A 17,500-nucleotide genomic window follows, 5' to 3' on the forward strand; every position below is an offset into this window, starting at 1 on the left:
GCTCACGGGGGGAAATGTACCATTAAGATAAGAGCTATCAATATCCCAGCGGACCAGGGGATGGGAAGAGAGGTTGATGAATATGAATAACTGGGAGGGATCGGCCACCTGCTCCGTTTTCTGTAGTTTGGTCTCTGTGGAGAATGTTAACACCGAGTTCGGTCCGAGCGATCAATCTGTCTGCCCCGTCATCGCCGGGCATCTTCAGCAGGCTTCGCCTTGTTTTCTTTGACGCGGACGTCTTCACCGGCCTTTTTAAAAGCGCCAACAGCACTTTCTGCACCAAGTGCGACTTAGTTATGGTATTTAAAAATGGTTATTTCCAGGTCTGGAAAAGTCCTTGAAAAAAATTAATTTACGCTGAGTTTGAAATAATGAATATGCTTTTAAAAGAAAGACGCTCAAAATATAAGCAGGCATACATACAGGCATCTATATAAATGTTTATTCTTTTAATCAAACTATTGTCTCATTCATTTGTGTCATTTAAGGTTTACTGTATGCTTTGTGTTCTCATTGTTAGTTTAAATACTACATTTACTCACTTTTTACTGTTTACACCCAGATTTCACTAAATGTTTAGTCATTGAAATTTGGTTTAAAGTCATGGAAATCCACTGGTCAAAATGTGTTTGAACCCTGTGTAGTGCTGCTAATGATTTATATATATTTTAAATGTAAATCTTAAATGTAGACAGAAAAAAAGCTGCGAATAGAATTAGAGATGAGATTTTTATAATAATAACACGGTGTCGAATAGGAATCTCGGGTTCAGTGTAAGATGCCAGGAAGGTGACTAAAAAAAATCTGAAAACCAAGAGACGATGATGTGAAACACAAAAAGCTGCACATCGTTACGTTTGAGAAGCTAAAACCAGAAAAGCTTTGTGATATTTCTCTCTTGATAAATGCTTCTAGTTTTCAGTTATCAAAAATGAATGTTCTGTTGAGCAGCAAATATTTTCCTTAATTCATTATTATTTGTTGTTTGTTAAACCAGAGGTCCGTTGCTCATGTTTTGCAGGACTGAGGATCTGCAGAACTTCCTGATCAGCGTGAGGCATCAGTGCTGCTACCTGACGGAGACGATCCAGGACGTCATCGGCCGCTTTCCTCGCCACGCCTCTCAGGTCCGTGGTGTAAAAAGAAGTTCATGAATGCATGATCTCGTGTCTTGGTTGCTTTGCTACCAGCTGTATGTTTACAGACTGGACCTCCTTTGTCTTTTGTGTCTCTGGTGCTGCGTGTAGCTGGTCTTCTCACTGGACCCGAAAAAGGAGGCCCAGGCCGTCAGCAACCAGCTGGTGGTCCAGACCAGAGACCTGCAGAGGGAGATCGCCTGCATCCGAAATCTGCTATGCCAGGTCAACACACACACACACACACACACACACACACACACACACACACACACACACACACACACACACACACACACACACACTGCTGAGCTCATTTAAAATATTTATTATTGTTCCATCGATTAATCTGGAAAATAAATACTTTTGCTTTAAGGAGCAAAAATATACAAAAGAGAAAATAAGACTGAACAACTGATTGGTTTTCATTTTTCTTGAACTGCGTACAATAATATTATCTCTCAAAACTAAACCCTTTCATGTGCCATATTTAATTTGGGATTTCAAAGCTTCAGACTAACTTTTTTCACCATCATCCCTAAAAAATAAGTTCAAACATTATTCTACCTTTTACCTTCTGATTGTGATCTGTAGTGAGAATTGATTTGCATAAAAAGCACACAATTCAAATAAGGATAGATATATTCTTTGATTCACAAAAGATTCTTTGGATTAAAAGCGTAGCATTGAGAGGGGAAAACCTTTTACCCCGCCAGACGGCATGCTGGGTAAAGTTCGCCAGCCATTTCACACATCAGCCGTATAACTGTCAGAATTAACGCTTTTGTTTCCAGAAATAGTCTGGTCCCAAATATCCAGCCAACATGTTCACTCCAGCATTGCTGGGGGACGCAATCTTTGCTTCTTTTTTTTTGCAACCGATGAATGAAAGTTACCATATTTGGAATGCGATGGAGTGAAGTAGAGACGCCGTATACGTCTCTAGTAGAGACCTGTCAATCACCTTGTAGCCCCGCCCCTGAAGCATCCCCTGCTTTATGGTCTGTTTGACTCTAAATGACCATAATTTACTAAATGAACATCATGCTGTATTGAAGAAGACTTGAAACTAGAGATTGAGACTATAATTTATTTCTGCAACCATCAACATTGATGCTGATCTATATCTGTGATCAGCTGATAGAAGCCGATCAATGGCGTCCATCTGAATTCCTTCGTGTGTGTGTGCGTGTGTGTGTGCGTGTCAGATGTTGGGGCATATGAATCCTGGCGAGCTCCAACAGGTATGTGTGGGAGGGCTTGCATGTGTGCACCTGACTCCGTGTGTGTGTGTGTGTGTGTGTGTGTGTGTGAGTGTGTGTGTGTATTCCAAGAGGAGAGAGTCGTTCCTGACAGGGCAGAATCCTCACAGCCCATAAGTCAGCACCGCTGTGACATCGACCTGTCAGCACACAGACGATGAGGCGGAGGGATGAGGGGGCTGATGGGAAGGCGGGGTGAGGGAGTTTAAGAGGGGAGCGGCGGGGGCACGTACGGGGTAGCAGCAGATGGAGGTGTGTGAGTGTGTTGATCGTGTAGGTAGGTGTGTGTGTGTGTGTGTGAGATAGCGTTCGTTGGGGGGGTTCCCTCAGTTGTGTCGGACAAGAATCTGACAGCCAACGGCGCACATCCACTGGCTCTCGGCCCGAGGACCATAAACACACTAAATATAACCTCATCTTTGGAACACACACACACACACACACATCGGCGTCTCTCCACACAAGCTGGGACGCACACTGTGGTTGACTTTGGTGACGCTTTTAAAAGAAACTACAGAAAACAAGTTAAAGATTAACATACCGACTACAACCAGCGATGTGAAATAAGGGCGGCGCTCATTACTGCCACCTAGTGTTGGCTTTGATAAATGTGTGATTAAATTAAAAGTGCTGTAGTAATAAAGAGGTCAGAGCCATAGAGCTAAATGAACGTTTTAAGTGATGACTTTACTGATGTAGTTTAATAAAAACCCAGATCTACTTCGTTGGATGTGAGTGTTCAGAGCCGGTGGTCTGACTCTGACCGACCTGCCAGGTGTGAACACGCTGGCTACCGTCATGGAGGCCCGACGTCAGTCAACGCAACAGTGCAAACTGTAATTACCCACACAAAAAAAAGCCCCGATCACAAACGAATGACCCACACAGCTCACGAGCTGTTGAAATTATGACTTCTACATTCCTGTGGCCGGGCTGTTTTTCATCTAGAACAGTTTTTAATTCCAGAAATGTCGTCACTCGGTGAGATCAACGACCGTGTCAACCAGCTGTGGAGATGCTCCTGTTATTCAGGCACTCAAATCTTTCTCTGAAATATAGTGATGTGGAAACACTGCTCCTGATGACCGAGTTGTCCCATTCTCATGAACGCCGTTCTCCATTTCTTACGGTACCGACGTAATCGTGAAGGAGGAAGTATAAAGAAGGCCGGTTTCCCTGGAGGGTCCAAGGAACGCTGGTTTCGTTGTTGGTGAAAAGAGAAGCCAATGATTTTTTTTTTTTTTCATGCAACTACTGACGTGCCTATTGCGACCTCTGTAGTTATTTTATCCCAAATCACTATCTTTTAGTATTTTTGTTGCTGAAACCTCACTATTTATGTTGCTTAAACCTCACTATTTATGTTGCTTAAACCTAACTTAGTATTTTTGTTGTTGAAACTTAATAACCCAACTAAGTAGTTTCCTGTGGAGACAGAAGTTTATTTTGAAAAGACCGTATGAATGTAACGAGCAGAAATCGCTACATGTTTCTGGCTTTCGTAGGAAAACACACGAATAATGAGGAGTTGCATTTACCATAAGATATCAAACTGTATGAGGGCACGTGAGTCGACATAAAAACCCAAATGTTACGTGTGCTCCAACAATATATTATATATTACAATACCAACAATAACCATCATGCTAAATAAATGCGACTACTTCCAGTGCAGCTTCAGCGATGGCGAGACATGGAAGTAGTTTCTCTAGTTTGAAGCATGAAACAGCAGATTGAAGATTAAGAGAATATCGTTGTTTTTTTATTTGGTATCCGTGCTGCGTTCAAGTCCCGTGGGAATAACGCCTTCCCAGCATTTACTACAAGAACATCCTTGCCGGTGAATTCGGGACGTTGGAAGAAATCCGGGTTCATTGCCTAACCGTGAGTTTCATCGATCAAAGCTGAACTTCCTCACATGAGAGGGATTCGGCGTCGCCGCCTGACTCCGGAGTTTATGAACCCGACTCTCTCCGCCGGCCTCCAGGAGTCCTCGAGGATCTGGCACAGGAAGTTTAGGTGACTTTTTTTTGCGAGTCACGCTGTGGTGGTGCGACGGCACCAGACGCGTCAACACTAACTGGATTATGTCAGCTAACTGGTCAGACTGGGTGGGAAGTATCAGGCCGATGACCCCGCTACTTCCTGCATGAGGTCACTAGCTCTCACCGCAGGGCTCTGTGTGTGCGTTTCTCATGTGAACCTCTCCTCCTCCTCCTCCTCCTCCTCCTCTTCCTCCCTCAGATGAACGGGGCTGAAGACTGCTGCCCGCTCCCTCAGCCCGGTCCCGGCTGCCACCGCAGGACGTGGCTGACCGGAGTCGCACTGAGCGCGCTCGGCGCCGCCGTCCTCCTGCTCCTCTACAAGGCCGCCGGCGAGAAGGTTGACCTGGAGCTGTGCCGCAACTTGTGTTAAACAATTAGTTAATAAGTCACAATATTCTGTTTTTTTTATGACCGTATAGGTGATATGTTTTAGGACGAAGTTTGACAAGAGGGCATTTTATTTTTTACATTTTCTGCTGCTGGAACTCTTTTCTTTCTCACTTTGCTCCGTCTTGTCTTTGAGTTCAGTTGTTATTTTATGTGTTAAGGGTTTAAAATGAAAAATTAAAGTTTCTTTGGAAAGAGCAATTTCTTGCATTGTCAATTGAAGATGTTTTCAGTGCAAAATCAAAAAGAACTTTATTTATATACAAACATATACATATCGACATATATGTATGTATCAAAAAATTGTCATATTTATTTTGATGCAAATGTAATGAATATACTGTATATTGATATGCATTCATCTATGTATATATTTATAAAAATCATAAATATATTCATATAATATATATATATACATAAATATATATAAGATATATATTTACTCATTTTGATCTTCTCAGACCTTAAACAGTTGTGTATACTTGCCCTGCTTTTAGTTAGTAGTTATATAGTTATAGTAGTTGTATGTTTTTGTATAAAGCTGATGACGGACTTTAGATCCATGGTTCCAGTATTAGAGGTGAAATGTTTCTTTGTTGCACCTGTAAACAAACAAACAAACAAACATAAGTGATTTTAATCTTCTCATCTAACTCTTAAGAGTTTTTCCAAAACCGCAATTTGAATCCCAAGTTTTTAAATGAGTGCTGTGATGCCGTTAAAAGACCGTATTACACTAATCATTTTGGTCAACACCCAATATGTTGAATTTCAGTTAAGGAAACGTTCTTAAAACCCATAGAAAGAAGCCCAGAGTCTTCATTGTTAGTGCATTTTCAGCTTGATCCTCAAAGTGAATGTAGCTCAGACTGCGCTTCATACTTATGAACAAACATTCAGTTTAAATGAGTCTTCATGAGCCTCTACACTGGTGGAGTTGCATGCTCTCCCTCTTCATGGAGCGTGGACTGGAGTACAGTTGACCGGCTGTAATGCGATTTGGCACAAATTACTCCAATTAAATTTGATTCTATTACAGACGTATTACAACTGCTGCTGCTGCAACAACAAAGTCGTGTTCAATGGACTGATGAGAGCAAAGAGAGAGAACTCCTAAATCTCCTTGTTGTTTTATGGTTTTCTTCCACGGGGATCAGAGAGGGGGGGGGGGATGCAATTTGCCCATTAATCTCATCTGGTCAGGGTCTCCTGGACCTCCAGATCCACCAGGGCCAGATCAAAGATGGAGGAAATGCTGTGTGACAGTGGTGCAGATTTCAAGAGACTTCAAAAAGACTGTGATAGATAATCCAATCGAAATGGACACATCACCTTTAGGTGCTGCTTTGGGAGAACCGGTGTGTAATTCCCCTCTTCCTCTTTCTTTCTTTTTTTTAAACCATCATTCCTGAGTTATTAGTGATGGTTTCTATAAGGCGGTAAAAAAAACAATGCGTCATGCTTTGGAAATCAGAAATATTTGGCACTTGTGCGTCACTTGGGTTTGGCAACGGGCTCTAAAGTAAGTCTGCACTTTCTTTTTAGGCCTCTGCGCAAAAAAAAAGTGACCGAATATAATAAGAAACGAGATACTTTGAGTTCCCACAAACAGTGTTTATAGCAGACATGTGATTACGAGGTGTAGCTGTATAGTTTGATGACAAATTATGCATAATTCCAGTCCTGAAAAGTGCATTTAAAAACGTCTTGCGCGTAAAAAGATGCGGATCCCTCGAGATAAATCGTGCGTAAAGAGTGCTCCATCTATATTATCTGCTCCATTCTGTCACCATCTACGCCGATGTGTGTGTATGTGTGTGTGCGCCCCCCCCCCATCCCGCGTGGACCAGCTCTCCTTGGCGCAGCGGAGCTCCGGTCTGGACGCGCGCCAGAGCTGTCTGGTGTCAAACCAGCCCGAACAGATACTCTCAGACATCTCATTTCTTCACCTCATTCCTGAGACGGCACTCTGCCCACCCCTCGTGTAAAGCAATTTAAACCCGATAGCACATCATCTCCACTGAAAATATTTGCCAGACTATTAAGAGCTTCACTTTTTTCTTTTTTTCTCTCTCTCCGGCACAAAACCGAGCCATGGCTTTTACGCGCAGACCTCCGTCCTCCGCCTGTGTGATGACACATGTTTTGATCCAAGCGTGATTTCTTTTTTCTCGGGAGATTCAACACGTTGTGACTTCTCCTAAATGTTTTATATTCGTGTGTTTCATTGGTGGGAATGCTCCGTCCAGATCCATAACAGGACCGACGTTTGGTTAATATGAACTTATTGCCGAGTGGAATATGTTTTTATTTATCTGTAGCAATCTGCTGGCTGACGGCCGAGGTCGATGCGTCCTGGTGGTGAGTACCGTGAGTTTATTTTTTATTTTTTTTATTTTTACATCTTGAACGCAACCTGCAGAAGCGTGAAACATGTCTGTCTTTTACACGTTTTAGCGCAAAATGCGTCAAATGCGGTTGTTTGAATAAATAAAATGGGATCTGTGCATGAAGTTTTCCCTCCTCTTTTTGATTCTTATCATGTTTTTTTAATATGTAGCCCATGAAGTCTTAATTGAGTGAGAGACTATTTTGACAGATGCATTTCCAGGAGTCAAGTCACTTGATATCATTTAATTTCTCTTTATTTGCTGTCTTTTCTCGCAAAGGTTCCGTTTCCATTTTTCCCAAACTTCACACCACCTCCTGATATGGAGAGGCTGTTGGCACAGATCCTTTTCCTTAATTTCTTCTCTTTTTCTTTCCCCTCCTCTGGCCGCGCTGGTCTTTCTCTCTAATCGGCGAGGGGAGATCCCTGCAGCCGTCAAGTGTTCAAATTCCCTGCAGGTCTTTCATCACCTGGTTCTGCAGACGCACGTGATTTCAACTCAAAGTTGCTCAAGAAGACACCTTTTTTGTTTTGTCATTGCCTCCTGCAGGTTTTCTTTTTCCTCCAACATTTTCTTTAAGTTCTGTCTCACATGTTTCCCCTCCTATCTCACACATTTCCCTTTTCCTTTTGATGAATGCTATAAAATAAAAAAGCTCTCTTCCCCCCAGATGTTCACCTGTTCGACCCTCCCTCCGTCCGCAGGTACATGGGCACGCTGGGCTCCCAGGTGATGTGCGACAACATCCCCGGTCTGGTCAACAAGCAGCGCCAGCTGTGCCGCCAGCACCCCAAGGTGATGCAGGCCATCGGGGCCGGCATGAAGGACTGGATCTCCGAGTGCCAGCACCAGTTCCGCAACCACCGCTGGAACTGCAACACCACGGCCAGAGACCACAACCTGTTCGGACGCCTGCTGCTGCGCAGTGAGTGGAGGAGGAACCGGACTTTACTGTTGCCTTAAAAGTACAAATCATTATGGGGGAGATTGAGCCGGTCACTGAGCCTCAGAGGGAAGTTTAAACCGGATCAATCAGAGCTGATTGTTTCCTGTAAGCTGTTAAAGTTCAGGTTCTTCACGTCTGTCTTTAATACCCGCCTCACTTTGTCTGCATGAGTTATCATCAAAGGGAAGTTACCTTGTCTTAAAGGTCCAGTGTTGGCCGCCATTTTTTTCCGACACTAGCCCAGAGCGGACCAACCAAACACTAGTTCTAGATCGGGCCGTTCACGCTTCGGTGTTCACTATATGTCTCCTTCACTATATGTCTCCTTCACTATATGTCTCCTTCACTATATGTCTCCTTCACTGTAGGTTACCTCCACTACATGTCTCCTTCACTATATGTCTCCTTCACTGTAGGTTTCCTCCACTATATGTCTCCTTCACTAAAGGTTTCCTTCACTAAAGGTCTCCTTCACTATATGTCTCCTTCACTGTAGGTCTCCTTCACTGTAGGTCTCCTTCACTGTAGGTTTCCTCCACTATATGTCTCCTTCACTAAAGGTTTCCTTCACTATAGGTCTCCTTCACTATATGTCTCCTTCACTGTAGGTTTCCTCCACTATATGTCTCCTTCACTAAAGGTTTCCTTCACTAAAGGTCTCCTTCACTATATGTCTCCTTCACTGTAGGTCTCCTTCACTGTAGGTCTCCTTCACTGTAGGTTTCCTCCACTATATGTCTCCTTCACTAAAGGTTTCCTCCACTATATGTCTCCTTCACTAAAGGTTTCCTCCACTATATGTCTCCTTCACTGTAGGTTTCCTCCACTATATGTCTCCTTCACTGTAGGTTTCCTCCACTATATGTCTCCTTCACTAAAGGTTTCCTTCACTATATGTCTCCTTCACTATATGTCTCCTTCACTAAAGGTCTCCTTCACTAAAGGTCTCCTTCACTAAAGGTTTCCTTCACTATAGGTTTCCTTCACTATATGTCTCCTTCACTGTAGGTTTCCTCCACTATATGTCTCCTTCACTGTAGGTTTCCTCCACTATATGTCTCCTTCACTAAAGGTTTCCTTCACTATATGTCTCCTTCACTAAAGGTTTCCTCCACTATAGGTCTCCTTCACTAAAGGTTTCCTTCACTATATGTCTCCTTCACTGTACGTTTCCTCCACTATAGGTCTCCTTCACTAAAGGTTTCCTTCACTATATGTCTCCTTCACTATATGTCTCCTTCACTATAGGTCTCCTTCACTATAGGTCTCCTTCACTATATGTCTCCTTCACTGTAGGTTTCCTCCACTATATGTCTCCTTCACTGTAGGTTTCCTCCACTATATGTCTCCTTCACTAAAGGTTTCCTTCACTAAAGGTCTCCTTCACTATAGGTCTCCTTCACTATAGGTTTCCTCCACTATATGTCTCCTTCACTATAGGTCTCCTTCACTATATGTCTCCTTCACTAAAGGTTTCCTTCACTAAAGGTCTCCTTCACTATATGTCTCCTTCACTGTAGGTCTCCTTCACTAAAGGTTTCCTCCACTATATGTCTTCTTCACTAAAGGTTTCCTCCACTATATGTCTCCTTCACTGTAGGTTTCCTCCACTATATGTCTCCTTCACTAAAGGTTTCCTTCACTATATGTCTCCTTCACTATATGTCTCCTTCACTAAAGGTCTCCTTCACTATAGGTCTCCTTCACTATATGTCTCCTTCACTGTAGGTTTCCTCCACTATATGTCTCCTTCACTGTAGGTTTCCTCCACTATATGTCTCCTTCACTAAAGGTTTCCTTCACTATATGTCTCCTTCACTATATGTCTCCTTCACTAAAGGTCTCCTTCACTAAAGGTCTCCTTCACTAAAGGTTTCCTTCACTATAGGTTTCCTTCACTATATGTCTCCTTCACTGTAGGTTTCCTCCACTATATGTCTCCTTCACTAAAGGTTTCCTTCACTATATGTCTCCTTCACTATAGGTCTCCTTCACTATAGGTCTCCTTCACTATATGTCTCCTTCACTGTAGGTTTCCTCCACTATATGTCTCCTTCACTGTAGGTTTCCTCCACTATATGTCTCCTTCACTAAAGGTTTCCTTCACTAAAGGTCTCCTTCACTATAGGTCTCCTTCACTATAGGTTTCCTCCACTATATGTCTCCTTCACTATAGGTCTCCTTCACTATATGTCTCCTTCACTAAAGGTTTCCTCCACTATATGTCTCCTTCACTGTAGGTTTCCTCCACTATATGTCTCCTTCACTAAAGGTCTCCTTCACTAAAGGTCTCCTTCACTATAGGTCTCCTTCACTATAGGTCTCCTTCACTATATGTCTCCTTCACTGTAGGTCTCCTTCACTAAAGGTTTCCTCCACTATATGTCTTCTTCACTAAAGGTTTCCTCCACTATATGTCTCCTTCACTGTAGGTTTCCTCCACTATATGTCTCCTTCACTAAAGGTTTCCTTCACTATATGTCTCCTTCACTATATGTCTCCTTCACTATATGTCTCCTTCACTATATGTCTCCTTCACTAAAGGTCTCCTTCACTATAGGTCTCCTTCACTATATGTCTCCTTCACTGTAGGTCTCCTTCACTAAAGGTTTCCTCCACTATATGTCTTCTTCACTAAAGGTTTCCTCCACTATATGTCTCCTTCACTGTAGGTTTCCTCCACTATATGTCTCCTTCACTAAAGGTTTCCTTCACTATATGTCTCCTTCACTATATGTCTCCTTCACTAAAGGTTTCCTTCACTATATGTCTCCTTCACTATATGTCTCCTTCACTAAAGGTCTCCTTCACTATAGGTCTCCTTCACTATATGTCTCCTTCACTGTAGGTTTCCTCCACTATATGTCTCCTTCACTGTAGGTTTCCTCCACTATATGTCTCCTTCACTAAAGGTTTCCTTCACTATATGTCTCCTTCACTATATGTCTCCTTCACTAAAGGTCTCCTTCACTATAGGTCTCCTTCACTATATGTCTCCTTCACTGTAGGTTTCCTCCACTATATGTCTCCTTCACTGTAGGTTTCCTCCACTATATGTCTCCTTCACTGTAGGTTTCCTCCACTATATGTCTCCTTCACTAAAGGTTTCCTTCACTAAAGGTCTCCTTCACTATATGTCTCCTTCACTAAAGGTTTCCTTCACTATATGTCTCCTTCACTATATGTCTCCTTCACTAAAGGTCTCCTTCACTATAGGTCTCCTTCACTATATGTCTCCTTCACTGTAGGTTTCCTCCACTATATGTCTCCTTCACTGTAGGTTTCCTCCACTATATGTCTCCTTCACTAAAGGTTTCCTTCACTATATGTCTCCTTCACTATATGTCTCCTTCACTAAAGGTCTCCTTCACTATAGGTCTCCTTCACTATATGTCTCCTTCACTGTAGGTTTCCTCCACTATATGTCTCCTTCACTGTAGGTTTCCTCCACTATATGTCTCCTTCACTAAAGGTTTCCTTCACTATATGTCTCCTTCACTATATGTCTCCTTCACTAAAGGTCTCCTTCACTATAGGTCTCCTTCACTATATGTCTCCTTCACTGTAGGTCTCCTTCACTAAAGGTTTCCTCCACTATATGTCTTCTTCACTAAAGGTTTCCTCCACTATATGTCTCCTTCACTGTAGGTTTCCTCCACTATATGTCTCCTTCACTAAAGGTTTCCTTCACTATATGTCTCCTTCACTATATGTCTCCTTCACTAAAGGTCTCCTTCACTATAGGTCTCCTTCACTATATGTCTCCTTCACTGTAGGTCTCCTTCACTAAAGGTTTCCTCCACTATATGTCTTCTTCACTAAAGGTTTCCTCCACTATATGTCTCCTTCACTGTAGGTTTCCTCCACTATATGTCTCCTTCACTAAAGGTTTCCTTCACTATATGTCTCCTTCACTATATGTCTCCTTCACTAAAGGTCTCCTTCACTATAGGTCTCCTTCACTATATGTCTCCTTCACTGTAGGTCTCCTTCACTAAAGGTTTCCTCCACTATATGTCTTCTTCACTAAAGGTTTCCTCCACTATATGTCTCCTTCACTGTAGGTTTCCTCCACTATATGTCTCCTTCACTAAAGGTTTCCTTCACTATATGTCTCCTTCACTATATGTCTCCTTCACTAAAGGTTTCCTTCACTATATGTCTCCTTCACTATATGTCTCCTTCACTAAAGGTCTCCTTCACTATAGGTCTCCTTCACTATATGTCTCCTTCACTGTAGGTTTCCTCCACTATATGTCTCCTTCACTGTAGGTTTCCTCCACTATATGTCTCCTTCACTAAAGGTTTCCTTCACTAAAGGTCTCCTTCACTATAGGTCTCCTTCACTATAGGTCTCCTTCACTATATGTCTCCTTCACTATATGTCTCCTTCACTAAAGGTCTCCTTCACTATAGGTCTCCTTCACTATAGGTCTCCTTCACTGTAGGTCTCCTCCACTATATGTCTCCTTCACTGTAGGTTTCCTCCACTATATGTCTCCTCCACTATATGTCTCCTTCACTATAGGTCTCCTTCACTATAGGTTTCCTCCACTATATGTCTCCTTCACTATAGGTCTCCTTCACTATAGGTCTCCTCCACTATATGTCTCCTTCACTATAGGTCTCCTTCACTATATGTCTCCTTCACTGTAGGTTTCCTTCACTGTAGGTTTCCTTCACTATGTGTCTCCTTCACACTTGGCACACGGGAGAAGTTTCAGTTGGTTGTAATCTGCGACGCTACCGCTAGATGGCGCCAAATCCTACACATCCCTTTAAAACCTTAAAACAAGGTCGTTAAATTATCCTTTATCGTCTCTCTTTGGTCTTTTGGTTGGAAAATGCTATGATCTATATCTATCTATCTGTATCATTGTAGCGATATGGTGGTTGTCCGTGTTGCTCGGCCCTCAGCAGTGAATGAAATAAGATGCAGTCGAGATACGATGACTTCAAGGACCTCAAACGGCACCAGGAATGGAAAGTTGGATTGTCTGCAACTGAATCCCCGCGGGATCTCTACTGTTTCAGCGCTCAGCGATCTGTTAGCGGTAACAAACATGTTGTCTCAATTTAACGCTGACAAAATCTAAACAACCGGTTGTCTTTCTTTCAAACGTTTTGATTTACTGCGACACCGCGGCTTTCCGGGGAAACCGATAGTTCCCTCCGAGATGTGTCCTTCTTTTTTCCTTCTCCTCTCCACAGAAGGTTGGTTGGATCACATTCCACACCTCGGCTCACTTTACAATTGTACATTTATCACATCGGTGCAGCCGACTGGTTTCTCCGTCAGTCTTTTCTACATGCTACTCAGTACTTTGTGAGAAATATTATGACTTCTGGTGTGCAGAATTAGTGCTGAAAAGATTTGTCGAAAAATTGATCTGCAACAGTTTTATTTAAATTTTTGCGCCACAATTTCTCCCAGAAGTGCAACACTTTTTAGTCGTGGAAGTATTTGTACCTCACAACACAGTACTTACAGTAATGGTAGCGATGCTGAATTCATCTGTATCTGCTTCAGATATTACAGATTATTGATATTATATATTTAATATTGTTCAATCTGAAACAAAAGATTTGTATTAAAGTTTGTACTTAAAGTTTTTTTTTTAAAGTTTTTTCCAGAAATAGCAACCATTTTGATTATTGATTTATGGGACAAAGCAAGTAATTTACAGAAAAACTACTGTCTGAATAATATAAGAAGTAAAAGTACTTTCCAGTTTTAGCTCTTTATTTTTTTTCCATGTCTTTGAGGTTTTTGAAAACAAAGATTCTGATGAGAATTGAAACAATAATGATTATTCAGTAATGACAATAATTAGCTGCAGTTTTTTAAATTATATTGTATTGTTTCCTTTTCACTAGTGAAATATTACATTTTAATCCGTGTGATTCGGTTTCAGACGTTTCCGTTCCGTCCACTTCAGCTGCTGTCTCGGTTCTCACATTAGTTTCAAATGACAAACAGCACTCGTTTAGACTTTATTTCTCCCCAAATAAAACGAATCCCTCCACTTTAAATATCCGCATAGCGTCACCAGCGCTGTTCATCTCCTGCAGAAGATTTAAATGATTACCGAGCAGCCTGTGACGGGCTGTGAGCCTGTGATCAGCTCTGGACAGAAGCTCCATGAAGACCGTATCTCCTTTGAGGACGCATTCAAGCATAATCTTTAAAAGAAGAAAAAAAGATGTTTTATTGCCGGTGGAGGATCACCAGGACCCTGATGTTCCTCTCCCATGCCCCGAGATTTAACCCGCGAGGCGGATCCTTCGACTTAGTCCGTTTCATGTCGGGGGGCCTCTAATCGGCCGTGTGGTATTCGGACCTCCCAGCCGGGCCCCGGCCGCGTCGCACAGCATTACCGCGGCCGGCGAGGCTCCTGGCTGTCAATGTCAGCGGCTAATTTCAAACAATTACACAGGAGGGGTTATTTTCCTCCTCCTCCTCTCTCTGGTGTCGTGTTCTCTCAGCGTTCTCCTCGTTAACCTCGTTAGCTGCGCTCAACTAAGCTGCCGGACGGAGACAGTGAGGTCTGTGTGTGTGTGTGTGTGTGTGTGTGTGTGTGTGTGTGTGTGTGTGTGTGTGTGTGTGTTGTAGTTATTTAACACTAGTGCAACACTGATAACAAAGTTCTCAAATGGTACATTTGTTTGGACGACAGCAGCTGTACGAGAACTTTAATTGGTCTATAAATCTTTAATTGATCTTTAATTGGTCTTCAAGTCTTTAATTGTTCTGATCAGAGCTCCTTAAAGTAACACTCAATGTCGCCTCTTCTTCCTGATCCTTTGATCTTTTGATTTCAGGTGCATTAGACACACTTTAGTCGGCACCAGAAAAGTACTGAAGTACGATAGTCGGCGCTAGTTTTTGCATTAATATGTGCAGCAAATTAAGATAATTAGTCAATCGGTAAAAAAAAGTAACCCAAAGGTGCTAAACTTGATATTCAGAGCATACTATTGCCTCCTGAACACGGCGGCGGCTAGCGGGGAAACGGACCTTGAAACACATGGATCAAAGATCGGATCAAAGATAATTTCAACCGCTCTGAAGTCTGTAAACCATCAAATATTCTAAATGTTTGACTTTGTCATCGTCACCTGTATTTGTTTTTCTTCATGAAAACACACCAGTCAAATGATAAGGAAATAAAATATTGTATTTTTATTGATTAAAACAAATCTTGTCATTAATAGTTTTAGTGATGTATTATAATATGCATCACTAAATATGAATATTATTTAGTGAATATGAATATATTTTGTAAACGGCTCATAATTCATCTCTAATATCTATTTTATATTAATGTGAAAACATTTCTTTAAAGCATCTGGATTTATTCTAGTTTCTCACCAACACGACATTTTACATCATAATGTTATAATTTACCTTCAGCCAGTACTCATTTTCACTGAGCAGAGCCTGAACGCAACATAATGTAATTAACTGAACCGTCGTTCTTCTTGTCAATTTTCCGTGTAACTTAGCAGTCTAATTTAACACCTTTTAAATTCTCTATTAATACTTTAAAGTAATTTATAAAGTAAAAATATTTAAAAAATTTGGTTCAAGCGAAAGGATTTAAAGCTTCTTTCTTTTGTTTGTTTTATTTTATTTTTTTATTTATTGTTTTTTCACGGATACATAAAAAACAAACTGAAAAACTGAAACTATGTGAATGCTATTTCTTGCATTTGTATAATTTGATATCTATCTAGAAATCAAAGACTTTATACAAATGATTGTGCTTTCCATAATATGTAAATACTGCAGTTTGTAAAGGAGGGAAATGTTAATACTGAGACGTAGTTTTTAAATATAAATATGGATTAACTGTCGTTTCTTATGATAAACGTTCTTGCAGTTGTTCTTCTGGCCCTGAAATATGTTTATAACTCTTCCTCTCACGTCGCAGTGCTTTTCCCTCAAAGAGCCAATTAGATGTCGAGGGCCGCCTGTCTGTAGACAGATGGAATCCTGGGTAAAAAAAACCCTGAATAGTCCGTTACAGTGAATAACTGAAAGTGTATCAGCGACTCCTCTCTTCTGTCTGGATCATGACGTCAGTTTAGAGATTCAATGCATGATTCATGTTTAGATTTGACATTTTCTAGATGAAACAATGTGTGAATAAACACAGGAAAGATAATCTCATCGATCTAAACATCATAAACCTCTCTGAGGTCTCTCATAGGTTGCATGTACAGAAAGAGTTCACTGTTTATGGATCTTGGAGGTCGATTACATTTTTTTACATTAATAATAAAAGCCTCCAGCAGGAAAACACCTCGGGTCCCACAGGTAACGCCAAACATCTGAAGGATCTCTTTCCTAAAGATGAACGTCCGATCCAAGATCAATGAGAGATAAAACCTCGGTGGAATTTAAATATGTAGAGACGTGTCCTTATTTCAGCCTCTGGGTTCAGTCTGTGGGCTCCAACGCTTTGGCCGAACAACTATTGCATGGATTGCCAATAAATTCATGTTCCCCAGAGGATGAATCACATCGACTTTTCTCTCTATTTTACCACCGTGAGGTTCTTTTTTTTTTGCCACACACATTAATGTCCCTGGTAAATAAATAAACATTCACATAAAAGAGAAATTGTCTTTTAAAGTTCAAACAAGGCTGTTTTTTTTGTTTGTTTTTATTCCTAGGAATTGTAGAAATGTTTCTATTTTAAGGGAATCTTGTGAAATCAAAGTAAATATTATTTACATCATAGACCGGGTTCGTTCTGGAGTGGCTTTTACTCTTGAGATCTGACTGGAAACTCGACTTTCGAACTACACGAAGGATACTTTTAAAATCTTAAATCGTTAATGCAAAATGTCTTTCAGATAAATATCATTCTCCTGTGCATGACATGAAAATCCAGACTTTTCTTGCTTCCTTTCTTGCTTTCTTCCCTGCAAACGTCTCGTCGTCTCCCCTCAGGCAGCCGCGAGGTGGCCTTCATGTACGCCATCTCCTCGGCCGGCGTGGTTTACACGTTGGCGCGCGCCTGCAGCCAGGGCGAGCTGGACTCCTGCTCCTGCGACCCCAAGAAGACGGGCTCGTCGCGGGACGCCAAGGGCTCGTTTGACTGGGGCGGCTGCAGCGACCACGTGGAGCACGCCATGCGCTTCAGCCAGGGCTTCGTGGACGCCAAGGAGAGGAAGGAGAGGGACGCCCGGGCGCTCATGAACCTGCACAACAACCGAGCCGGCAGGAAGGTGAGGAAACACCTGCGGCAATTACTGAAGGGACTTCACAAATGGGCTTTTGAAGAAGGGATTTTATTCTGAAAAAAACGGCAGAAATAGTTAA

General features: G+C 41.8%; 2 protein-coding genes across 2 annotated transcripts in view; both read left to right on the forward strand.

The window, feature by feature from the left end:
* Positions 1 to 4,816, forward strand: part of LOC306741155 (ankyrin repeat, SAM and basic leucine zipper domain-containing protein 1-like) — a gene marked incomplete at both ends in the record, with an annotated part of 24,887 nt that extends 20,071 nt beyond the window's left edge. Inside the window, 3 exons of the mRNA XM_079223408.1 lie at positions 1,025 to 1,130; positions 1,251 to 1,364; positions 4,646 to 4,816. Coding sequence (XP_079079534.1) covers positions 1,025 to 1,130; positions 1,251 to 1,364; positions 4,646 to 4,816 — 391 coding nt within the window. The remainder of the gene's footprint in view (positions 1 to 1,024; positions 1,131 to 1,250; positions 1,365 to 4,645) is intronic.
* A 2,295-nt stretch (positions 4,817 to 7,111) lies between these two features.
* The window catches only part of wnt2 (wingless-type MMTV integration site family member 2), a gene marked incomplete at both ends in the record, with an annotated part of 17,669 nt that continues 7,280 nt past the window's right edge, over positions 7,112 to 17,500 (forward strand). Inside the window, 3 exons of the mRNA XM_079223106.1 lie at positions 7,112 to 7,194; positions 7,928 to 8,148; positions 17,129 to 17,406. Of these exons, the coding sequence (XP_079079232.1) occupies positions 7,112 to 7,194; positions 7,928 to 8,148; positions 17,129 to 17,406 (582 nt within the window). The remainder of the gene's footprint in view (positions 7,195 to 7,927; positions 8,149 to 17,128; positions 17,407 to 17,500) is intronic.

Source organism: Taurulus bubalis (assembly GCF_910589615.1).
Source record: "Taurulus bubalis genome assembly, chromosome: 9".
Classification (NCBI taxonomy): domain Eukaryota; kingdom Metazoa; phylum Chordata; class Actinopteri; order Perciformes; family Cottidae; genus Taurulus; species Taurulus bubalis.